This window comes from Rhinolophus hipposideros, assembly GCF_964194185.1.
Source record: "Rhinolophus hipposideros genome assembly, chromosome: 6".
Taxonomy (NCBI): domain Eukaryota; kingdom Metazoa; phylum Chordata; class Mammalia; order Chiroptera; family Rhinolophidae; genus Rhinolophus; species Rhinolophus hipposideros.
The window spans coordinates 9,626,539-9,652,982 of record NC_138052.1 but is presented as its reverse complement, the minus strand read 5'-3'; the positions used below and the strand labels follow the sequence as shown (position 1 = coordinate 9,652,982).

Genomic DNA, 26,444 nt, shown 5'->3' with positions numbered 1-26,444 from the left:
ATGTATACATTTTTAATACCTATAGACATAAAATTTTTTTATCATCATTTTAGAACTTTTGAATATTTAAGATTTTATTACTACATTGAGTATCTTTAAAATAATGAACATTTTTATAGATCACAATTCATGTTCTTTCTTTAAAAAAGATGGGTTCTCTTCCCTGGACAGTAATTGTGTGTGTGTGTGTGTGTGTGTGTGTGTGTGTGTGTGTGTTACTGAAACACCTTTCAGATGAAAAAAGAAAGATGTGATGAAGAATTTTATTTGACTCGTGCCTTTCTAAAACATGAAGATTTAGTATATTCTCTCACAAAGTTAGAATTTTCAAGTAGCAAAATTCTCCTGAAATCAAACAGAATTTTTGCTTTATGAATTGAAAGTAAATGTGGCAAGCAGGATGAATGTATTTGGTATCTTGCTAACTAAAAATATGTTAATTTTGGGGGAAATCTCAAGAGTGGATTAGACAACTCACTTGTGCTTTTACTTGGAAGTCTTTAAGTGCGAATTTGAAAAGTAAGTGTGTTAGTAAATGCAAAAGACTAGTATTGGCAAAATACACTGATATCTTTTGATCTTGTCATTCCTGTACGGTGCTTTGACTGGGGATACTTTTGTAACATTGACCAATTTTCCTTTTTAGGTAGCTCCCCTTCTGTTAAGACGAAGTTGTTGATTCTGCTCTTACTACTGTATTTCTTTATCTCTTTGGTCACTTTTTTTGGCCAGACCACTTACCCTGGTGAAGGGAAGGCAGGGTTGGGGAGAAGGAAAGTATGCGTCCATCACAGGCAGGAATGGAATGTGCATGGAGCTCGCTATGAATAAAGCTTCATTCCTTGTGTTTTCTTTCTTTCTCCTGTGAATGCTTATGGGTTGAGTAGCACCACTACCCAAGATGCCTTGGTTTTCTGTTGTGTAATGAATTACCACCGATGTAGCAGATTAAAACAACACACCTTTATTTTCTTCTTCTATCTGTGGGTCAGGAGTATGGGCACAGCTTGGTTGGATCTCACAAATTTACAATCTGCGTGCTGACTGGACTGGGAGCGCTTTGGGTCCTCTTCCCAATTCGTGTAATTGTTAACAACTATAATCACCTGCAGGGCCGAGGTCCTCAGTTCCTGGCTGGCGGTTCCTAGAGGCCCTGCCACAGACCCTCTCACAGGCAGCAGCAGGGTTTCCCTGACTTCAGGGAGAAGTCTTTCTTTTAAGGGCTTTCCCCTGATTAAGTCAGGCCCACCAATGGAATCTCTGGATTAACTCAGCTGACTGGGCACTTGAATCACATTTGCAAATCCCTTTCAGCCTTCACCTAGTCATGGAGGGAAAAGCCCATCAAATACCTTAAGTCCTTCCTACACTCAAGTTCAGGGTATTGTAAGTGATCGATCAATTTAGAATATTAAAAAGTTTTAAATTTATTTTCACTTATTCTTTCTTAGCTGCTCTTCCTTATTTTATGTAGATGTGAGTTTTGACCTATATTTTTTTTCCTTCTCTGAAGAACTTTTAACCTACCTTGCAGGGCAAGTCCGCTGGCAACAAATTCTCTCTCTCTCTCTTTCTCTCTCTCAGGTTCTCTCATCTGAGAAAGTCTTTATTTCTCTCTCTTTTGAAAGATAGTTTTGCAGGATACAGAATTCTAAGTTGGTTTTTCCTCAGCATTTTGAATATTACACTTCACTCTCTTTTTGTTGTGTGGTTAAGAAGTCAGACGTAATTCTTACATTTGTTCCTCTATAGGTAAAGTGCTTTTTGCCTGGCTTCTTTTGGGATTTTTTCTTTATCTTTGATTTTCTGTAGTTTTAAAATGATAGGCCTAGATGTATTTTTTGTTTATTTGTTTGTGTTTTTTGTTGTTTGGGTGTGTTCTGCATTGTTTTTGGCGTCTTTCCTTCTTGGTGTTCTCTGAGCTTCCAGGATCTGTGGTTTGATGTTTGACATTAATATGGGGAAGTTCTCAGTCATTGTTTCAGATATTTTTTCTGTTCTTTTCTCTCTTCTGGTATTCCCATTACATGTATGTCCCATATACCTTTTGTAGTTGTCCCACAGTTTTTGGACATTCTGTTCTGGTTTTTGTTTTGTTTTTTGTCTTGTTCTCTTTACTTTTCATTTTTTGTGGATTCTATCGATCTATTCTGTAGCTCAGAGATCCTTTCTCTGCTGTGTCTCGAGTACTAATAAGCCCATAAAAGACATTCTTTATATCTGTTACCTTGATTTTTACCTGTAGCGTTTCTTTTTGGTTCGTTCTTGGGATTTCCATCTCTGTGCTTACATTGCCTACCTGGCCTCACATACTGTCTACCTTATCTGTTAGAGCCCTTAGCGTATTGGTCATAGTTGTTTTAAATTCCCTGTCTGATGATTCCAACATCCCTTCCCTGTCTGGTTCCGATGCTTGCTCTCTCTTCACAGTGTGTTTTTAGTCTCTTGGTATGCCTTGTAAATCTTTCTTGGTATGCAGACATGATGTCCGGCTAACGGGACTGCTGTAACTCGGCCTTAGTGATGTGGGGTGGGGGGGCCTTTATCCTGTGATTAGCTGTCAGTGTTTTAGTGAGACTGGGCCTCTGGGCTGTGCACTGCACAGTGTTTCTCAGGGTTTTTCTCTTCCCTTAGGCGGGACAGGGTGGCTGGGGGCTGCAGTTGGGTGCTTCCCTTCCCCACTGGAAGGCTAGATTCAGCTGGAGTGGGGTATTTTCCTTGCGCCAGGGCGGTTGGGCTCTGCTGACCGAGGGCCGACCTTGTTAAGAGCAGAGAGCCCTGGTGGGTTTCGCCACGGTCGTTCCACCTCACTCAACTGTGGGAAGCCCAGTGTGTTTTTCTCTGGTGTTTCCTGTGGGAATCTGGTTGTGCTCCTGGAAGTAAATCTCACAATATTGTGGGAGCCCTCTTGTGACTGGGCCCCCCTAGAGTTTTTAACTCTCAGAATTGTCTACGTTGAGCCTCCAGCAATTCATCAGTTGTAGTTCAGGTTTTCCTACTCATGCACTGGCTCTGGTGGTGGTGTCCTGTGGGTCATGACTCTTCATAATTGCTTGTCTCTCCAGTCTTGGGGACAGTGGTTTGTCCTCTTTCTTACAGACCAAAGAAGAGTTGCTGATTTTCCAGTTCGTTCTGCTTTTTACTTGTTAGGATGGAGTGGGAACTTCCAATCTCCTTACATATGAAACTAGAAACGACCAATCACTATCTTTTTTTTTTAAATCTTTCCCTCAACTTTATTGAGATATAATTGGCATATAACATTGTGTAAGTTTAAGGTGTACAATGTAGAGATTTGATACATGTATATAATGCAAAATGACTATCATTATAAGGTTAGTTAACACATACATCACCTCACATAATTATGATTTCTTTTTTTCATTAGTTTCTGGTGTACAAAACAATGTACTATTCAGGCATTTTCACCCCTTACAAAGTGATAACGCCCCTTTCCCCAGTCTCCTACCCCTCTGACATCGTATAAAGCTGTTACAATTCCATTGACTGTTCCCTATGCTGTACTCCACATCCTGTGACTATTATAGTTGACATTCAGTATTATTCAGCTTCAGGTTCAGGTGTACAGCGCAGTGGTCATGAAGTGGTCTCCCTAATAAGACAAGTGCCCATCTGACACCCTACAAAATCTTTACAACATTATTGATTACATTCCCCAAACAGTCTTTCGTATTCTGGTGGCAGTTTTGTGGTTACCAATTTGTGCTTTCTAAGCCCCTCACCTTCTCCCTCATCCCCATCCCTCTCTCTTCTAGCAACCATCAGTTTTTCCTCTATCTCTGAGACTAGGTCTGTTTAGTTTGCTCATTTATTCAGGTCTTTAGATTCCACATATAAGTGAGATCATATGGTATTTGTCTTTCTCCATCTGACTTATTTCACTTAACATAATGTTCTCTAGGTCCATCCATATCATTGCAAATGGTAAGATTTCATTCTTCTTTATGGCTGCGTAATACTCCACTGTATAAATGTACCAGTTTCTTAATCCAGTCATCTACCGATGGGCATTTCGGTTGTTTCCATGTTTTGGCTATTGTGAATAGTGCTGCAATAAACATAGGGGTGCATATATTTTTTTCAAATTAGTGTTTTGGATTTCTCTGGATAGATACCTAAGAGTGGAATTGCTGGGTCATAAGGTAGTTTCATTTTCAATTTTTTGAGATACCTCCATACTGATTTCCACAGTGGCTGCACCAATCTGCAATCCCACCAACACCAGAGTTCCCTTTTCTCCACAATCTCACCAGCACTTGTTTGTTGCACCAATCACTATCTTTTACCGGTAGTTGGTGAATCTTACTTGGCTAATCTTTTTCTATCAACATGCTAAAGCTCTTTTCCTACAATTTGTATGCTTACGCGATGTTGACTTTCCCTTTAAGCTTTAATCCTTTTGACATGAACAGTCCATGATGTCAGCTGCAGTTTCTGAATACCACTGATTTTAACTGTTTCTTTTTATTTTTGCTTGCTCATTTAAATGTCTATTGTTTATTTATATTTAAAAATTTCTATATACTTGTGTTTGTTTCTAGTGTAGTTTGTTTCCATTATCTAATTATCTATAATTGGGAAGTTTTATGGATTTTAAACTGAATCCTTGAATGTCTGAAAATGTCTCTAGATTTATTCTGCCACATGAATTCTCGTTTGGGGGATATATAATTCTATGTTGCAGATAATTTTCTTTCAGACTTTGAAGCTACAGCTGTCTTTTAACATCAAATGTTGGTGATATTTGTTCTTTATAGGCAATATATTTTTCCCTCCTAGGTTGCAAATTGAGAGCAAAGATCTGTAGCCTTAAGTTTTTGTTTTTGTTTTCTTAAGAAGAAGAACAATCCTATTCGAATTTGAATTTGAGTTTAGTTAAAATGAAGGGTATAATTACAGTTAACAGCAAACTCCTGTGTTTCCCCCAAATCTTAAGCTTTAATAAAAGCTTAAATAAACTTCCCTCCTGTTGCCACTTTACCGTTTTGAATACTTGCATCAGGAGTAATGTCCAGCTTCCTGAGGTAACATATTCTCCTCCTCCCTTTGGCTACTCTTACATTTATATATTTTGAATTGGACTATGACTTCCTAAACAATTTGTGTATTGTTTTCTCAATGGAGCAGTTAAAAATAGAGCTCCTCTTCCAGGTAGTTCATAATTTTTGTTTAGATGATTATATATATAGTATCTTTTTTGTACTTATAATTCTTATCTGGCTGTTTCAAAATTTATAACTGCTTTTTACCTAAATGTTAGTTTAAAAAGTACATAGTGAAATTTTGTGGTTTAAACTACTTTGTATCTTGAGCTATTCTTTTACTTATTGAACTTTCTTTTTCAACTTAGACCTTGTGTGGACAGTAATGACCTCACGCTTCCGATTGCCTGCTGGCAGAACCTACAATGTGCGAGCTTCCGAGTTGGCCCGAGACAGACAGCACACAGAGGTGATTTGTAACATCCTTCTTCTGGATAACACTGTACAGGCTTTCAGAGTTAATGTAAGTCCTTTATGTCTCTGTCTCTCTTTTAAATACTTATCTCTGGTTATACATCTGAATTTAGGTTATATTTTAAAACGAAAATTGTTTAATTGTATTACAGTTTGAAATCCCTTTTCGATGAAGAGAAGACTTTGTAGTATGGGTTTGTAACGATCAAGTACAAGTTCTAATTCAAACTGGATATTTAAAAAAATTGCACTATGACTAATTAGTGGAGCAGATCAGTAGTATGTGGGTAGTTTTTGTAAATGTACTTAAGGGTGCTTGAGGGGAATTTTTTCTCCTAAATAATTTATACATTTTCATTGTCATCTTATTTGTACTGTCTATGAATAAAACTTTTGCTAAATAAAGGTAAATGACAGCCCTGATCTTAATCTGAGTCTTCTCTGAAATATTTATTCAACAAATATTAGTTCATCTTATTTGTGCATAGTGTTATTTGCTTAACATTATTTGTGAGTTTCACCCATGTGATGTGTTAACAGTAGTTGGTTTATTTTCACTGCTGTGTAGTACTCTGTTATATGAACACATCGTAATTTACTTGTCCATTTATTTATTACCATTTACTTGTTCATTTTACTGCTGGTGTATATTTGGATTGTTTCCACTTTGGGCTCTTATCAATGTTGCTGGAGAACATTCTTGTACATGTCTTAATATATACAAGGGTACATTCCTCTTTTTTGTTTAAAAAAATTTAGGCCTACAGAAAAGGTAAAAGAATAGTATGTATAATGAATCCCCACATACCCTTTACCTAGATTGATCTGTTGTTAACGTTTTGAACATTTGCTTTCTTTTTCTTTCTGTGTGTTTTTTCTGAAATTTCTGAAAGTGATACGTTTCACCTGTCAGTACTTCAGCAGCCTAAGAATCTCATAACTAGCCACAGTACCATTATTACACCCCAAAATTTAACATTATGAAAATAATGCTGTCTAATACATAGTCCATATTTAAACTGGAATTCCTCATTCCTTATTTCCACATCTCCAAGATAGCACCTTGGTCTGTTTCCTGCTGCATTCCCTGGGTAGAGAGGGAAACCCTTATCCATGGTTTTACTTTCCTCTGTTTCAGTCACCCACGGTCAACTGCAGTCTGAAAATATTAAATGGACAGTTTCAAAAATAAACAATTCATAAGTTTTAAATGGTGTGCTCTTTTGAGTAGCATGATGAAATCTTGCGCCGTCCTGCTCCTTCCTGCCCGGGATGTGAATTATCCCTTTGTCCAGCATTTCCACGTTGTATGTGCTCCCCACCCATTAGTCCCTTAGTAGTAGCTGTGTCAATTATTAGAGAGAGAGAGAGACACCACACTCCCATAACTTTTACTACAGTGTACTGGTGCAGTTGTTCTAACTCATTTATCATTAGTTATTGTTGTTCATCTCTTACTGTGCCTAATTTATAAATTAAACTATCATAGGTATGTATGTATAGGATAAAACATAGTATATGTAGAGAGATGTAGCTATAGTTTATGTATATGTAGCTATAGTTTCAGGCATCCACTGGGGGACTTGGCATGTATTCCCCGTGGATAAGGCAGATACTATGTTTCTATACTTTGAAATCATTAAGTAATATAAATTGTTGATCTTTAGAAATCCTAACATTTATGCCAGCGTGGATGGACCTTGGCATTGTGCTAAGCGAGGTAAGTCAGACAAAGACAAATACTGTATGATTTTACTCATGTGGACTCTCCAAAAGCTGGACTCCTAGAAACAGAGAGTAGAATGGTAGTTGCTGGGGCGTGGGGGAGATGGCGAGATGTTGGTCAAAGGGTACACACTTCCAGTTATAGGTCAGTTCTGGGACCTCGTGTACAGCATGCTGACTAGTCAACAATACCATAGTATGTACTTGAAAGTTGCTAAGAATAAATCTTAAGTGTCCTCACCACACACACACACACACACACACACACACACATACAAAGGTAATTATGTGAGGTAATGAATGTGTTAACTAATTTTATTGTGGTAATCATTTCACAACATACAATTAGCCTTGAACAACATGGGTTTGAACTGTACATCTCCACTTATGCGCATTCTTTCCCCAGTAAATATCCGCCATCAGTGCTTCATATCCCCTGGTTTTGCAGATTCAACAACCTTGGATCAAAACCAGTATTTTCGATCTGCTGATGCAGAGGGCCAGTTTTATGTGTTCTAGGCCATTTTATGTAAGACTCGAGCATCCGTGGATTTTGGTACCTACACAGGGTCCTGGAACCAATCTCCACAGATACTGAGGGAGTATCTGGGCTTGGGGAGTCAAAAGTTATATGTGGAGTTTTGACTAGGTAAGGGTTGGTGCCCCTTAACCCCTGCATTAAATCAGCATGTTTTATACCTTAAACTTGCACAATACTATATGTCAATTATATCTCAATAAGGGTGGGAAACATACAATATTAATCTTTCTACCAGTTTTTGAGTTTAAAATTTTCGATATGTATTACTATTTAGCAAGATCACTAATTTACCTTTTTTATCCCAAATTCCAAGCCGTTTCACATTGGAAAAGGGGTTGTAGAGTAGTATCTTTAAGGATATTATCTAACATACCCAACTAATGTGCTTTTCCAAAACTTAAAATTTTAAGTGTTTTGTATTTTGTCAGTTATTAATAGATAGTTGGAATATAGATTGTCAAACAGAGATAACATTCAGTGCAGGTAATTCTGCTTTATAAAAATTTCTGGTTAATGGTGACTCTCACGTATTAGAGAATTGATATAAGAAAATAAGCCTTTTTTCCTGTTATTGACTAATTAAACTTTGGGGGTGTTTAAACTTAGTAATTCTTCCTTTAATTTAATGTTAATTAATATTTAATTAGTTAATATTTAGTTTTTATTTTAACTTGCAGTTCTCTATTTATTCCAAAATACTGTGGAAGGATTTGCTATGTTTCCCATCTAGCATAATTTTTCTGTTGGGTACTTTAGTTAGTAAAACTATGTTTTATTTTTTAATGTTGTAATCAATGCTTTATCTAATTACTCTTTTAGGAAGACATATTTAATATATTTCATGCATGTTTATATATTTTAATATAAATTTAAATATCAGTTCTAATACCATGTTTCCCCAAAAATAAGACCTAGCCGGATAATCAGCTCTAATGCGTCTTTTGGAGCAAAAATTAATATAAGACCTGGCCTTATTTTACTACGTTATAAGACCGGGTATAATATAATACAAATATAGTATAATACTGGGACTTATATTAATTTTTGCTCTAGAAGACGCATTAGAGCTGATGGTCTTGCTAGGTCTTATTTACAGGGAAACACAGTAGAGTTGCGTGTATTACTAGAATGAGGAGCACTAAGGTTTTAGAAATTTTCTGTACCATTACTTCAGGTCATCAAAGCACTGAGAGGAACAATGAGAAATTGACTGTGGGATGTATAGTATATTTATTCTCCCAGGTATTTGCACCCAGGTCATTCAAAGTCTGAGTTGCTTTGTACTTCTATGTAGGTGCTGCGTATTTTACTCTATGTGAATGGCCCCCTATTATGCATTTTGTCATACAGCGAGTGCAGTGGTATATGATAGCCTGCAAACTAATAGGGAAGTTCAAACCTCTGATATTTGTTCTCTTAATTCCGTTAAATACCATTAAGTCTGTGTTTTCATTTTCAGCACAGTAAAATTAATCAACTGTACCCGATGTCCCTAAATCCTTAGTCTGACTGGATCATTTTCATTGGAGAGTCGTAAATCTCTAGTTCTTACAGACATTGGTAGCAGGAAGGGGGATGTGAGAGGGGGCTGTTGGTCACGGAGGGGGCTCTTGTTATACAGACTCTACTTGATTACTGCCTTCGCTGTTATTTTAGTGAAGCAAACGTTTGTGTCCAGTCTGCCTCGTTTAACCTTGACATCTCTCAGATTGATTTTCAATGTCTACCTTGAAGGAGAATTTACTATTTATGAAGATTTTTTTGAGTAAAATTAGATGTTAAAATGGAATTGGTTATCTTTTTGCACTGAAGACATGATAATTTTGAAAATTCAGACATTGTAGTATGTGATAGATCATTAGATTTTCTTTCTCTATTTTGAAATGTTTCCCTAAACTACTCGTATATCACTAGAAAACTTGTTGTCAATCGTATTTATAGTTGTGTGCAATTAAAGTTACCGTAGTTCTTAGTTTATTCTTTAATCTTGTCTTTTCATCAGGCATGTATAGTTGCTAGGTCTTGTGTCATATTTGTCATGCATGAATCTGTTACTGATAATGACATTTACTTTTCTTGAAAGATTTTCTAGGCTATTATCCAGTGATGAATTTCTAAGTCTTTGTTTTGAAGACTTACTAGCTCTGTGATTCTAACCAAGTTTCTCTACCTTTCTGTATTTCTGATTCTTCATTTGTTAAGAGAATAATACTCGTCCTGCCTAGGATGCTTAGAATTAAATGAGAATTTTGTGAAGTGCTTGTTTATGTGTCTGACTCATATTATGCAATTTACAAAGGTTGATTCTTCTTTGCTCTATTGCTTGTGGTTCAATTGATCTATTCTCTAGTTCCAGAAATATTTTCTTAGAAGAATATTATTATTATTATTATTATTAAAATTCTATACAATAGTGATCTCATTGTTTTATATGTATATATAATATTTTCATCTACGTACTGTTGTACATGTGCTGTTTCCAAAACCCAGTTTGTTTCCTGCAATATTCATTGAAAATACATGTACATGAAAATGTAAAAATGCCAGTTTATTCCTAAAAAATATAGAAGAAACGATTGTCAAATATTACTTTTTTTTGAGAATTAGGTAATTTTTAAAATCTTTGCAGTGGTACAATAAATTAAATAAAATTGTAGTTATACATATACTTCTTTTAATGACAAGTATTGAGTGCCTAGTGCACATTATGGAAAAAATTTCAGAAAATAGACGTAAGCCATTACATTTTTGAGAAATATGTTAGACTCTATTTAGAAAAATTCTGCAGCTTAGTCTCCTTACTCTGGAAAGTATATAGAGATTTTTTTTGTTTACTTATTATAATGTGTGTAATACATGTTATATAGTACAGTGCAGAAATCTTCAGTATGCAACTCAGTGACTGTTTATATGTGCATATATCTGTAGCACCACCACCAGATTAAGGCATTGAATACTTCCCTCACCAAAAGATATTCCTTGTACCCCTGCATTTCTTACTCCATTTTATCTCCTTTATTAGCTTTTTTGGTTACTCTTTTAATATCATACTTTTAGTAATTACCTTAGAACTTGCAAAATGTGTCCTGACTTGCAAAAGTCTACCTTTATTTAGTACTTCTACCATATTTCCCCAAAATACAAAAGCCTTAAAGCAGTTTAAATCCATTTATTTGCCTCCTACTTTTTTGCTATTGTTACGTATTTTTACCACCCCCCTCATATGTTATAAACCCTACAAGACATTGTTATTATTGTAAACAATTGCTTGTCTATTCATTTCTTAACATATCCATGCTTCCATCTAGAATTGTTTCCCTTCATCCTAAAGAAATTCTTTTATTCTTTGAAATAGGGTCTGTTAATGACAGATTCTTTCAGCTTTTTGTCTGTCTGAAAAATATCTTTAGTTACTCTTCATGTTTTGAAGGATATTTTTTCTGGGCATAGAATTTGGTGTTGATATTTTTTTCATTAGTAATTTAAAGATGCTATTTCTTGTGTTTCATAGTTTTTCTTGAGCAGTCATCTTGCATTCTTACTGTTCTTCTGAAGGACAAGAGATGTGTACTTTCTTCCTCTGTTTTTAAGATTTTTCTCTTCATGTTTGATTTTTTTTTTTTAGTCAGTTGTCTATAATATACCTAGAGGTGGTTGTGTGTGTGTGTGTGTGTGTGTGTGTGTGTGTGTGTGTGTGTGTGTTTATCCTGCTTGGTATTCAATGAACTTCTTGAATGTATAAGTTAATGTGTTATAAAGTTTGAAAACTTATGCTTTACTGATTTAAATATTGCTTCTAACTCATTCTTCTTTCTCTACTTCTAGACTTCAGTTACATATATGTTAGGCTATTTCACTGAATATTATCTCTTAACATATGTTCAATTTTTTTGTTTATAATTTCTTCCTATGCTTTGAATAGCTATTAATCTGTCTTTGTGTTCTGTTTTTCGCTGTGCCTATTCTGCGGTTAAACCCATCCTAGGAGGTTCTATATTTCACATATTATATTTTGCAGTTCTAGAATGTCTTTATGATCATTTCTGTAGATTCTAATTGTCTTTGGAAATATTTCATATTTTAATCTGTTTTCTCTATTTTCTATTGTCTTTAATATGTTAATCATAGTTATTTTGAAGCCTTCTCATATTAAGACCAATATATAAATCACTTTTTAAAAATTTATTGGGGTGACAATTGTTAGTGAAATTACATAGGTTTCAGGTGTACAATTCTGTAATACATCATCTATAAATCCCATTGTGTGTTCACCACCCAGAGTCAGTTCTCCTTCCATCACCATATATTTGATAAATCACTCTTAAGTCTCTTTTTGTTAACTCCTTTTCTCTTTATTTTCAGTCACTTTCTGTACTTCACATATCTACTAATTTCACATCACATGAAGGATATTGTGAGTGTAGAGTAGCAGACAGGAAACTATGGCCCATGGGCCAATTGTTGTATAGCCCGTGAGCTAAAAATCGTTTTTACATTTTTAAAGGTTTCTTTTTTTTCTTTTCAAGAGAATGATCAATGGAGACTGTTTATGGCCCTCAGAGCCTGAAGATATTTACTTTCTGGCCCTTCCCAGGAAAGATTTGCCAACCTTATTGTAGAAGCTCTGGATTATTATCTTCCTCCAAATAGCGTTGCCTTTTATTCTGGCAGGTGCATAAACTGCCAGCGATCACTTTGATCTCTTGGAGGCTTAGGTGCAGGCTTGGGTAAGGTAAGTCTTTTCAGCTTCGTTTCCCTTCCTAGTAGGGCACGGAGTGTCTAGCCTCTCAAATAAATGTCTGAAATATTCATTCAAGTCTGTCTCCTCTAACTGAGCCTGAACTTCCTTTCTTTAGAACTGTACCACTTCTGGAATCTTTGTTTAGCTAACAGCCTCCCAACAGCTCTTGCCTCCTAGGCTTCTAGGAGTGTAATCCTGCGTATGCACAGCCTAGGGGGCAGATGAGGACCAGAAGGGGATTTTTATACAGACTTTTGTAGCTTTTTCTCTTTGACTCTTTCCTCTCTAACAACCTGCCCCCCAAACCCAGCCACGTTAGCAGTCCCAAATATTAATTTTAATTTTCTCATCCTAGCAAAACTATCACTTTCTTCTTGGGCTCTATTTCTCTATACCGTTGTTTGGGAAATGGCCTCAAGGAGAAAGCCAGTGTAAATGTAGGATTGGTTCATCTGATTCTCTTCTATCAAGGATCATAGCTCTGTGTTGGTTGTTGTCTAATGCCTACAGATAGTGGGTTGGGTTTTGTTGTTTGTTTTTGTGTGTTGTATTTGGTTCAGCCTTTATAGATGTTTATAGCAGAGGGTATTCCAATATTAGCTACTCCATCATAACAAGAACTGAAAATCTTGGTTGTTTTAAAATGTGAAAATATATCTCATTATATAATAATGGATTTTGATTTGAAACATTTAATATATTGCTTATTGTATTCTTTGATCCATTGTTCAGTTGACCCAAATAGTTGAACCAAATACAAGGACTCAACTCAGTAATGATAAACGTTTACATTTTCTAAAATCAAATTAGTCTGAGATACAATGATTTGGTAAAGGAATAAAATGCCACTTGCTTTCCAAAGATGAGGCCCTAAGCACATGCCCATTGGGTCTGTTATTTTAAAAGATTTCGACTCAGAATTCATCTGTCACATTTGCGATGCACCTTAACCCTAGTTGAGCTGGGCTCAGCTATTATCAGAGACACTTTCCTTGGCTGATAAGTTCTTAACACTTAATTATTTAACAATTTTGTGTTTGTTGTTTATATATCCAGCCTCTCAAAAACAATTCATAAATATTGTAGTCCCCAGTTTGTCTCTTAACTACCATATTAACAGCATGTGTGGAACACAGGGTTGGTAATCCACTACTTTATGACTTATTTCATATTTTTTGAGGGAATAAATGATTTAAGTGTTTTTGCCATCATACTTTTGTTTTGTTTTGTTTTTGTATTGTACTGAATGTGAAGGCTATCTGTCTAGGCCACTGGTTGTCATGATTAATCTGATGAAACTAGGTGGTTAGTTTGGGGCTTACTTTCGCTCTCTTGCTTTATGTGTGTCTCTTGAAGTTGCATAGCATGCCCTTCTCAGATGATTCTGACCCGTTTTCTGTTTCCCTACTAGAACTTGCAAACAAGCTTTTATTACTAGTATTCAGTGGAATGGTGTTGGTGACCGTAGAAATAGACACAGTTATCACGTAAGTAAGCTGTATGACCTCTTGCTGACACCTCATCGCCTGTTCCCCTCCCCTGGGTAATCCTGTTGTGAGCCCCTGTGGACTCAAAAATCCAGCAGAGGAAGCCCTGGTGCCCAATGTGCCCTCTGCCCAGAGGCTGATTTTGGTGCTGTTAGTTGGACTCCGCTGATCTCAATACTGGAGAAAAGGAACTGCTTCTCATGTTTGTACTTATTTAGAATATTGTTCCTAAGTCAAATTAGATAGTTAAGTATCTATGTATTAGAAATTTGGTTTTGTATTAAAGGGAACATCCAGTTAGTCTTTGCCCTTATTTAACATTCTTTCCAGTAATAAGATTTAAAATTATTGTGCTTCCAAAACTTTAAAATAAAACACAGACTTGCATATATACATGCACTGCGTGTACACATACAGGGAAATTACTCACTTTCAAAAATCTTACTTATCCCCAAACTCTTTTTTCCTCCTATTTTGGATTTCAGTATAGTAATATGTCTTCCTCTTAAATATTTTCCCTAGTAACTGGTTTTATGACTATTTTTTCATGTTCCTTTTGATTTCTACACATAATTCTTAATGTAACACTTTGTTTAGTTTCCAGAAAGAAAAGCAACAGCTGTAATATATGAGTGATTTGTAATATTGTTATGACATTTTTGTGAATGTGCAGATATTTCTTTTGGTTGCTTCCTTTGATTTGTTTATAATAAACTTCAGAGCTTATAGTTTTTGATGTTTCTTTTGCAGCTGTTTAATTTTTTTCCCACATTAAAGAAATCCGGAGGTAGATAAGCACTTAATCTTCAAATAAGTACTTAATTATAGTACTTGGTTAATTTACAACTTTGGATTCATTATATATATTTTTTGATATTCCTTATCTTTGTATTACTATGAGGTGACTTTCGTTTTCCTTTACCAAGAATAACTTGGGTGGGAACTGTGCTAGTTCTACGAAGAGCTACATAGATCTATCTGATCCTGGATTCTAGGTATTAGACTATCACAGACAGATCATTTAAGCATATAGTGATGTCAAAATTAAGACTCCAAGCATTGTATGAGTAATTGATACGGGAAGCATTGTGATATTAGGGAGACATCGTAATCTAGTGAGAAGTGCATGGGCCTTGGAATCTGAAATCCTAGGTTTGTATCCTAATAAGTACGCGCTCTGTGCATTGGCACACTTACTTGCCCTTTATATATAATTTCCTATATATACAGTGGAAATAGTATCATCTATTATATTAGGGCTATCTGGATTAAATGAATGTCTATAAAGCATCCAAAAGGGATTCTAATAGTTATTCTAGAAATGTAACATCCCTTCTTGCCCTTTATGTCTTTCCTCTCCTACCTCTTTAGTTACCCAGAGTTAACCAGAACACAAAGTTCAGAGGGGACCGTGTCCACCAGACTGCTCTCACTTCTGACACCAAATGCAAACTTGGGAGAGTCCTAAAACTACTCCAAGTTTTGATAATTTGTTAGAAGGACTTGTGGAACTCATTGAAAGCTATTGTACTCATGGTTACAGTTTATTACAGAGAAAGGACACAGATTAAAATTAGCCAAGGGAAGAGATGCATTGGGCAGAGTCCCGAAGGAGTCTGAATGGAGGAGAGCTTCTAGTCCATGGAGTCATGGATGACGTGACCTCCTCCTGGTCACCATGTGTGATAATATGCACAGAGTATTTCCAACGAGGGAAGCTTCCCCAAGCCTTTGGTGTCCAAACTTTTTACTGGGACTCAATCACATACTCCCTGTGTGACTAACTCATCTCTAGCCTCTCCCAGAGGTCAGGCCTAATACCCTTAGTCTTCAGTTCCTCTCGAGGTCGGAACTGATGTGATGTGGCCCAGAGCCCCATCATAAATCACTTCGTTAGAAGTGACCAAAAGCCCCCAGGCAAATGAAGACACCCATTAGGCAGGACATTCCCAGAGCCAAGAGATCACCTCCCAGTAGCTGAGGGCAAAGACCAGACCTCTCTTTGCAAAAGGTTATTTCTTCACTCCATTAGTGCTACATTTTTGTAGTGACTGATTAAATTATTCAGCATTAATGTTTTGGTTGTTAATTTTTATCTAAGTAATAATATAAATTTTAAATAATTTTAAGAAGCAAAACAAGATAAAACACAATGAAAGCTTAATGAATTATTCTCATTCTTTTCTTTTAGTAGTAGCTTCCAAATACATTTGGAGCTGTGCTTTAGGTGTTTACTTCCCATTTTTCTCCCTTCCTTCCTTCTTTCTTTCTTACCTCCCTTCCTTCCTTCCTTCTCTTTCCTTCCTTCTCTTTCCTTCCTTCCTTCTTTTATACAAAACAATGTAATAGTTAGACATTTATACCCCTCACAAAGTGATAACCTCCAGCTTCCATTTTTCCATGCTGGTTTTTATTTTCATTTTGAGCGTTATCTGTTCACTTCCTCTTATGCAAGATGAGGATTTAGTCGTCTTAGTCCATTTTACACCCTCACTCTCCCTTCTAAAATTCTTATGTCATAATTTTTAGTTAAATTTATCTTCGTCTCTACTATTTATTTTCCTGTTTTCTATTTATCAGAATTACGTTTGTCTTCTAATAAAAGAAATGGGAAGTAACAATAACTTAAAGGAACTAAACTTCATTTTTCTCTCACATAGAGCTTGACAGTTCAGGAATGAGATACCAACTTCACAGTTACCAGGGAGCTACGGTTCCTGTTGGTGTTTCACTTTCCTGATAACGTGGCTATACATAACAATACTTCCTGATCCAAGAGAGCTTTTAGAGCTCTAGCAATCATGTCGTTTTCAGGCAGGTGGTGAGGGGGGGTGGAGAAGCAAAAGGTGCACATACTAGTTTTCTCTCCCAGTCGTAAGGAACTTGACCTTTAAAAGTCCTACCTGCAGCTTCTAGTGGCATCTTGGTGGCAAGGATTGAGTCACATGCCCACGTTGGGCTGCAAGGCTGGGGAGTTTAGATATTCTTGTTGCTACCCCAAATAGTATTGGAGTTTTATTTTAAATAAATGAGAGAAAATGGATATGACGTAGGCAGTTAGCAGTTTCTGACTTAATCAGTGTCACTGTTTATCTTCTCGTATGATTGTGCAAGTTAAGTCACTGCTAAGTCAAACAGTGGCTTAGCGTGGCTACTGTGATTACAGTCTGCTTTTCCTAGAATTAGTCATTGCATCGTTTAAAAAACATGCTTAGTTTTCTCTCTGTAATTTTTTAGTTTTTGTCTTTTCAAATTATGTATTTAATTTAAAGAGTCAAATAGATTTACCTGTATTATAAGGTGTGTTACAAAATCGCAGTTGTCTTCTATCCTAGCCCTTGTTCACTTCCCTAGAAACAGCTAGCTTAATTCTTTTTAGTAGAATCCTTGGTATTGCCCTGTATCTTTCTAAATAGCAGGTGTATGTTGCTGTTACTTAATTTTTCAGTTTTAGGTATTATCTACTGACTTCCTATTTAAAAAGATGAGAATTTAACTAATAATGAGATCTCAGAAAAAGAAATACAAAAAACAATTCCTTTTACAATTTCAGCAAAAAGAATAAAATACCTAGGAATAAACTTAACCAAGGATGTGAAGAACCTATATGCTGAAAACTATAAGACATTTTTGAAAGAAATTGAAGAAGACACAAAGAAATGGAAAAACATTCCATACTAATGGGGTGGAAGAATCAACATAGTTAAAATGGCCATATTACCCAAAGCAACATACAGATTTAATGCAATCCCCGTCAAAATCCCAATGGCATTGTTTAAAGAAATAGAACAAAAAATCATCAGATTTGTTTGGAACCACAAAAGACCCCGAATAGCCAAAGCAATCTTAAGAAAAAAGAACAATACTGGAGGTATCGCACTCCCTGACTTTAGCTTGTACTACAGGGCTACAATAATCAAAACAGCATGGTATTAGCAGAAAACCAGACACATAGACCAATGGAATAGAATTGAGAACCCAGAAATAAAACTACATAAATATGGACAGATAATTTTTGACAAGGAATCTAAAAACATACAATGGAGAAAAGACAGCCTCTTCAATAAATGGTGATAGGAGAATTGGAAAGCCACGTGCAAAAGAATGAAACTGGACTGCTATCTGTCACCACGTACCAAAATTAATTCAAAATGGATCAAAGACTTAAGCATAAGACCTGACACAAACTGCATAGAAGAAAACATAGGTACTAAACTTATGGACCTTGGCTTCAAAGAGCATTTTATGAATTTGACTCCAAAGGCAATGGAAGTAAAAGCTAAAATAAACGAATGGGACTATATGAAACTTAAAAGCTTCTGCACAGTAAAAGAAACCATCGACAAAATAAAGAGGCAACCAACTGAATGGGAGAAGACTTTTGCAAACAGTGCCTCCGATAAGGGGCTAATATCCAAAATATACAAGGAACTCATGAAACTCAACAACAAAAAAACAAACAACCCAATTGAAAAATGGGCAGAGGACCTGAAGAGACATTTCTCCAAAGAGGACATACAAATGGCAAATAAACATGAAAAAATGCTCAACATCACTAATCATCAGAGAAATGCAAATAAAAACCACAATGAGATATCACCTCACCCCAGTCAGAATGGCTATCATCAACAAGACAAATAGCAACAAGTGTTGGAGAGGCTGTGGAGAAAAAGGAACCCTCATACACTGTTGGTGGGAATGCAGACTGGTGCAGCCGCTATGGAAGGCAGTGTGGAGGTTCCTTAAAAAATTACGAATAGAATTACATATGACCCAGCAATCCCTCTCCTGGGTATCTATCCAAAAAATTTGAAAACATTTATACATAAAGACACGTGTGCTCCAATGTTCATTGCAGCTTTATTTACGGTGGCCAAGACATGGAAACAACCAAAATGTCCTTCGATAGATGAATGGATAAAGAAGTTGTATATATACACATTGGAATACTATTCGGCGGTAAGAAAAGATGATATAGGAACATTTGTGACAACATGGATGGATCTTGAGAGTATAATGCTAAGCGAAATAAGTCAGACAGAAAAAGCAGAGAACCCTATGATTTCACTGATATGTGGTATATAAACCAAACACAACAAAAGAACAAGACAAACAAATGAGAAACAAAAACTCATAGACACAGACAATAGTTTAGTGGTTACCAGAGGGTAAGGGGGGTGGGGGGAGGGAGATGAGGGTAAGGGGGATCAAATATATGGTGATGGAAGGAGAACTGACTCTGGGTGGTGAACACACAATGGGATTTACAGATGATGTAATACAGAATTGTACACCTGAAATCTATGTAATTTTACTAACAATTGTCACCCCAATAAATTTTTTAAAAAAGGGAAAAAAAGATGAGAATTTAGTTCTTTTTTACCCTTAACCCCTACTCCATATCCTATCAATATAATTGACTTGATATAAAGTTTATGTTACTTTCAATGTATACATTATTATGGCGATGTTAATATTTACGGTGGAACCACAGAATGCTATGATTATATTTTGCTTTTGTGCAAAACTTCTTGGTTTTCATAGTTGGTAATTCCTTCCCTCCCTCTGTCTTTCTGTTTCTCTTTCCTTTGTTTCCTATATAGATCATTAGTTACCCCAAAACTCTTTAATAGTTTTCTGAATCTTATCTTTATATATTCTTCATGTCAAACAGTCTATCAAATTTATCTTCTTAGAGAAATCTTTCGAAGAAGCGTTTGATGTGCTCCTTTTTGAGCTGTTTGCTCTACACGCTTGGTGTGTAACTAGACTCAGCCAGTGCCATCATTCTGTTTTGATAGTTGTGTAGCTTATTCACAAAAGCCACTTATTCCCATTATGACATTCTCTCCTATTCGTCACTAAGCCTCGTGTCTCTAGGTTTGAAACCACTTCAGTTTATCTTGGAATATTTCAGGTGAGCTGCGTAGTCATTTTTTAAATTAAATTTAGTGGAGTGACAGTGGTTAGTAAAATTACATAGGTTTCAAGTACATTTCTATAATACATCATCTATATATCACATTGTGTTTTAATTCTACTGGAACTGGGAGCTGAGGAATGTAATTCCTCCCTACATGAATTTTCAACCACTTTTTTCCAAATTTTCACCTCATGCTTTATTCTCACCTTTTCGATACTTATGCCTCTAGTCTGAGCCTTTGTATGTTTTTGACTTGTTTCATATTGGATCCATCTTTCTCAGGTATTTGGTATTTAGCTCTGCTGTCTCTTCCATATGTGTTCTATCTTTTAAAATGTGTTCCTATCTCTTTAACTGCTGTCGTCTCACCTTTTCTTTGTCCTTTTGGTTTTGTTTTTTAATGCTTATCCCTTTTCCCCCCTCAATATAATGAGCTTTTCAGGAAGGAGCAAAGGTAAACACATTCTTAGTTATCACATTTACAGTAATGTTTAAACATTTTTTTAAAACACTCTTTTTTAGAGTAGTTTTTAGGTTCACAAAAACTAGCAGAAGGTACAGAGATTTCTCCTTTATCCCCTACGCACACACATCCATAGCCTCCCCCATGGTCAGTATACTGCACCGAGTGGTACATATGATGAACCTATATTGATATATCATAATCACCCAAATCCATAGTTTAAATTAGGGTTCATTCTTGGTGTTTGTACATTCCATGTGTTTAGACATATGTAAAATGAAATATATCCACCATTGTAGTGTCATAGAGTAATTTCTTTACCCTAAAAATCTTCTGTGTTCTGCCTATTCACCCCATTCCCCCTCTGCCAACCCCTCAGTTTTCTGGGCTTTCCCTCTTACTCTATGGTCTCTTGGTCTGTCATTGCCAATCCACACTGTCTTAATTATTTTTCTTTGTAATAAATATTTGTGTTGGGTAGAGTAGATCCTTTTTTATTTTTAATACTTACCATCATTTAGGTTTATGGTCTGTGTAGTTCTATTATTTGAAGTTCTACTGGGGTATAATTCAGCTCTGCAGACTCGTGCTCTTGATTTCTCCTGTTTTATACCGTGTTTCCCGGAAAATAAGACCCAGCTGGACCATCAGCTCTAATGCGTCTTTTGGAGCAAAAATTAATATAAGACCTGGTCTTATGTTATAGTAAAATAATACCGGATCTTCTATTAATTTTTGCTCTAAAAGCGAGGTCTTATTTTCGGGGGCACATGGTAATTTGGGGCTGACCTTATCTCCAGGTAAGTGTTAGCTCCGCAGATCATCTGTAATCTGGGTTAAGGATGTCTTCCTTGAGAGACTTTTGTTTTTACCCAGGACTAATTTCTTATCATAACTTTTCACCTTTGGGTCTACAGACAGTAGATAGTATACAAATCAAACTTTAGACCCATGTGAGGGCAGCTTGTGGTTGTTAATTTTTAGGGGAGACTTTTCTTCTTCATCCAGATCCCAGGTGAAGGCAGAAAAACTTTGATCTCATCCTGGGCTGGTGGGAGAATTTGTTTCCCCATACTCTACCTTTCACTAAGGAGATCGCCATCCGGGAAAGTCTTAGTTCTGTATCTCACCTTGTCTGAGCCCAGGGCCTGCTCATAGCCTCACCTGCGTGTGGTAAACCCAGACTGCTTGTTCTTTAGCAAGCCCTGCTAAGGCACCCTATCACAGTTCACACCGGCCTCTTTTAAGTTTTCCATTTCTTCCTTTCTCCGTGCTAAAGATTCCTTTTCAGCTTAGCTATGCAATTAAAAGAATGTTTATGACATTTTATCCAGCATTTCTAGGGATTTTGTTCCAGAGAGTTTTTAAATGATCATGTCTGCTATACTGCTAGAATGGGAAGTTGGTGTTTTTAATAGGCTATGCAAAGCAATGGTGTATTGTCAGCTTCAATAATTTCCCTTTCAGATGGGAAGACTAAATATAAATAGTCTGCCATTGTTGACAATGGCAAAATACTTCTTTAAAGCAAAGTATTGCGTTGTGACTATAAGCATGGACTCTTGAGCCAGATAATCTGGGGTAGAATGGAAGCCCTGCTACTTACTACCTGTGTGATCTTTAGAAGCCTGTATTTCCTCTCTGTGCATTGGTGATTTCATCTTTAAATATTCTTAACAGTACCTACCTCAGAGGGTTGTTATGATAATTAAATGTGTCAATACATGTACACTTACAACATAGTAAATGTGGGCTATTTTTATTATTGTTAATTTGTTATTTATAACTCTTACTTCTTGAGGCTGTTTCTCTTTATGTGAAAGCTTTTGCCCTGACTTCTATATAGAAAATAATTTAGTTTTTCAACTGCAGAAGCCATGCATTATATTTGGAGTACTGTATTATTTGTTTCCCCTCCCCCTGTTTTATAAATTAGTTCCAGGCAGAAAAAAGGAACTGTTGCCACTTCCTTAAGCTATTATTAAACTTGACATTTTCCATCAGTAAATAACCTCTTTTCTTATCAAAATCAGTGTTGTTTATGTAGTATCTTAAAGTTTATATTGTCTCCTCTCTCTAAACGCCTAATGAAAATCTATTCCTGTGGTGTATTTTTCCTCCAGGGAGGTAGTCAAAGTCCATACTCTCACAGGAGTCTAAAGGGTTTCAATCCCTGGGAACAGGCATTATAAGCCCTTGGCCCAAGCATTAGGGAACTCACTCCTTCCTATGGCCTTTTCAGTCTTTCTTAACCTGTTTTCGATTACCTGTTATGTAATCGGTTGATTACATAATTGTCTCTTTTCTTATATGAATATATTCCTCCTTTCCATCTTCAAGAGAGCCTCTTTAGAAATACTCTAATGTCTGTTGTATTCAGACATTTAAAAATATGGAATCTAATCTAGTTGTGTTCAGACATTTACAAATATGGAATCTTTTTCCCCCCAGTAAAGGTACATGCACACATGCACCGGTTTACGTGTGTGTGTGGGGGGGGTGTGTGGTGGATCAGTTACAGTTACTGTGGTTGAAGCTGGCAGCCCCAATCTGGCCTCCTTGCACTTTTCTCCCCCAGTGCATCAGCATAAACCTAAGTACGCACACTTAGCCCTGGGCACTGCACAGGTAGTTCTGTACCACGGATCTCGTCTGTCCCATAGGTTACAGAGTTGATGAAACTGGCCTAGGGGGAAACAAGAGTCATACAAGACTGTATACCAGCTCACTAGATAAGGACTTGGCCTGACTGTTTGCCATTTCCATTTTATCATACTACCTTCCACAGTATTTTTTTCTGCCATAGGTCTGTAGAGCTGCCTTTTAGTGTCTCCTACAAACTTGTCTGACACATCTGTCCTTATGCTTGGCCTGCCAGCAAGAGTAAGAATCTCCGTTTTGCCTGGCAATTGTTACTCCTTAAAGTTCTTGTGATAAGCCTAAAATTCCGTTAGGGACTGTCTCTTCATCTTTAGAGAAAGTATTTCCAGTAAGTTAGTTGCTCTGCAGATGTGCTGTCCCTGTGCTTTAGACATTCTGTTAAATGCCTTTTCTAACTGGTCTTCTTGTGAAATAAGAAAAACTATAGGACCAGAAATGCCTGCAAAGAGACTGAAAGCCGTATAAATTTCGAAATTTCTTCTGTAGGCCATTTTATCATTGACTCATTCACTTACTCGACTAACCAAATAGTTTTTGATTGTCTTCTTCGGCAGTCACTGTTCTACCTGCTCGGGATTTTAGTACTCATGTTAGCGTTTTCCATCAGCTGTTTCCTCACTCTTCCTTCTGACCCTGGGCAATCTCATCTGCTTTGTGGCGTCAGTATTTTTTTACTTTCTGTGATTGAGGTAGAGTCTCAGTCCCATGAGTCAGGGCTGGGTGGAGACCTCCAACTTCTTGGCCACCTAGCCTGTGATTTACAATCTGTTAACAGGAGCTGTGATGCATGAGAAATGCTGGTGGCCCTGCCCCTTCTGCAGAGACACTGTGCTCCTTAACTGGATGTGAAGGTGGAGAAATCCCGGTCGTCTTTGCACTTGCCTGGAGGAGAGCTTCCATAGTGTTGGCCTGAGAGGGAGTGAGAAGAAGTGGATTGTGATCATGGCTCAAGTGCCACACACTCACTGTTCTTACCAAGATTTAGAATTCCTTGAATAAGTGCTGTTTTGTTTATTGTACGCTCTTAAGACAATTTCCTGAAACTTTACATTCGTGAGTTGCTTTGTTCGTTGGTTTTTAAATTATTTTCCCCACAATAGCTGTTTTGCTAGGGAGCAGATCCATGGAGCTGCTTTCTGGGCATCATCACCTGACTGATTTTGGAGCATTGAACCATCTCTGGAAAATCCCCACTTAGTCATTGTGTCTAATCCTTTTGAGAGATTGCTCAATTCCATCTGCTAATATTTTGTTGAGGAATTTTGCAACTATGTTCATGAGGGATGATAAGTGTAGCTTTCTTTTCTTTGTACTGTCTTTGGCTTTGGTAGCAGGGTGATACAGAGTGAGTTGATTTTTCTGGAGGTAGGTTGAGTAGAATTGTTCTTAATTATTATTTAAGTGTTTCCTAGAATTTGCAAGAGAAATCATTGGACCAGGAGATTTCATTTTTGGGGAGGTGTTTTTTTTTTTAAGTATTATTATATTTTAAAAATAATTCTACAGCTACTCAAAGTATCTATTTCGTATCAGGTGAATTCTAGTAGATTCTTCCGTTTTGAGGAATTAGTCTATCTCATCCACGTTGTCAGATTTATTGTGTAGATTTGTTTTCTTCTATTTACCTACCTTATGAATGTTTTTGGAATATGTAGTGATATCCTCAGTTTTACTTCTATAATTGGTAATTTGTGTTTCCGCTTCCTTTTTCTCTATTACTCTTGCTAGAAGTTTGTTGATTTTATTCATCTTTTCAAAGAACCAGATTTCCATAGATTTCTGCTCTTACCTGTGTTACTCCCTTCTGTCTACTTTACTCTTTTTCTAGTTTCCTTTAGGGGAGGGTATTTAGACTTGATTTGAGAGCTTTCCTTTAGATCTATAAATTTTCTTTTCAGCACTACTTTGGCTGTATCCCACAGCCAGATTGTGATATATTGAGTTTCCTTTGTTTTTGATCAGTTTGTTGTACTGTTTTTCTAAGTCCCTTTTATCCTGTAGATTACTTAGAAATGTGTTCTTTAATTTCCAAGTGTTTAGTTTCTAAATTTTTCTTTTTCTAGTACTGTTTTCTATTTTGATTTCATTGTGGTTATAGAACACACTCTATGTGATTTCAGTTGTTTTCAATTTGGTAAGGTTTGTTTCATGATTCAGGATGTGGTCTGTCTTTGAATGTGCCATAGACACTTGAAAAGAATGGGTGTCTGTTGAGTAGAGTATCCTATAAATGACAGTTATATCCTGTTACTTGACATATTATTGACTTTTATATTCTTGCTGATTTTCAGTTTAGTATTTCTAGCAATTGTTAGGTTTTTGATATTTCTAGTTATCTTTGTGCCTTTTCTGTTATCTAATTTTCTTCACATTCTATTTTTGTTTCATATATTTTCCAGGTATGTTCTTTTGTGCATGAACAGTCTGTAATATCCTTTTTCTCCCCCTTGTAAAATTATTTGTGCTCAAGTCTACTTTTTAAAATTAATATTTGCATGATATATCTTTTTCTATCCCTTTGCTTTCAACTTATATATACCATCATATTTGAAGTTTCTTTTAGATAATATATAGTTGGATCATGTTTTTTTTTTTTCTTACTCTGCCAGTCTTTCCCTTTTAATTCATGTATTTAGGCCATTTACTTTCATGTAATTATTTATGCGTTAGAATTTAAGTTTGCCATTTTATTACTTGCTTTCTGTTTATGTGTTAATTTCTATTCTTTTCTTTCTACATAATAGATCGTGTAAACATTTTCTAGAATTTCAGTTTTATTTATTTTAGTGTTTTTGAGAGTATCTTTTTATATAGCTTTTTTGAGTAGTTGCTCTTGTTACTACATTTTATATATATAAATTATCATAATATGTTGGCAACCACATTTTACCACCGTGAGTGAATGATAGAAATTTTACCAGTAGGGACTTTTACCTTTTCTTCTTTATAATTGTCTTAAAGTTTTTCTCTACATAAATCGGGCAGCATAGTAGATAAAGTTAAAATTTTTTGCTTTAATTGTCACACAATTTAATCCTGAAGAGAAGCATAGGCTTTTATATTTTCCCCAATTTCTTACATTCCATTCCTCTATCTTCTTTTCTGTTTTTCCAAGTTTCTTCATCTTATTTCATTTGGTTGGACAACTTTTAGGCATTCTTTCAGTTGTGATCTGTTGGTGATATATTCCTTAAATTTTTCTTTTTCTGAGAATGTCATTATTCACCCTTCATTCCTGTAAAATATTTTCCCTTAATAGAGAATTTTGGGTTGACTGTTCTTTTCTTTCAATACCTGGAGTATATTGTACCACTTCCTTCTGGCCTGATGGTTGCAGACGAAAAGTCTGTTCTAATTTGAATTGTCATTCTCTCTAGGTAAATGCCTAATTCTTGTAGTTGCTTTCAAGATGTTTTTTCTTTTTTG

The 26,444-nt window shown here is 36.1% G+C and overlaps 1 protein-coding gene across 7 annotated transcripts in view; it reads left to right on the top strand.

The window, feature by feature from the left end:
* PTPN4 (protein tyrosine phosphatase non-receptor type 4) overlaps positions 1–26,444 on the top strand; it is a 168,016-nt gene that overhangs the window by 22,970 nt on the left and 118,602 nt on the right. For all 7 annotated transcript variants that reach the window (XM_081052199.1, XM_081052198.1, XM_081052195.1 and 4 more), the window contains one exon: positions 5,372–5,526. In XM_081052199.1, the coding sequence (XP_080908325.1) occupies positions 5,389–5,526 (138 nt within the window). In that variant the 5' untranslated portion in view covers positions 5,372–5,388. The remainder of the gene's footprint in view (positions 1–5,371; positions 5,527–26,444) is intronic.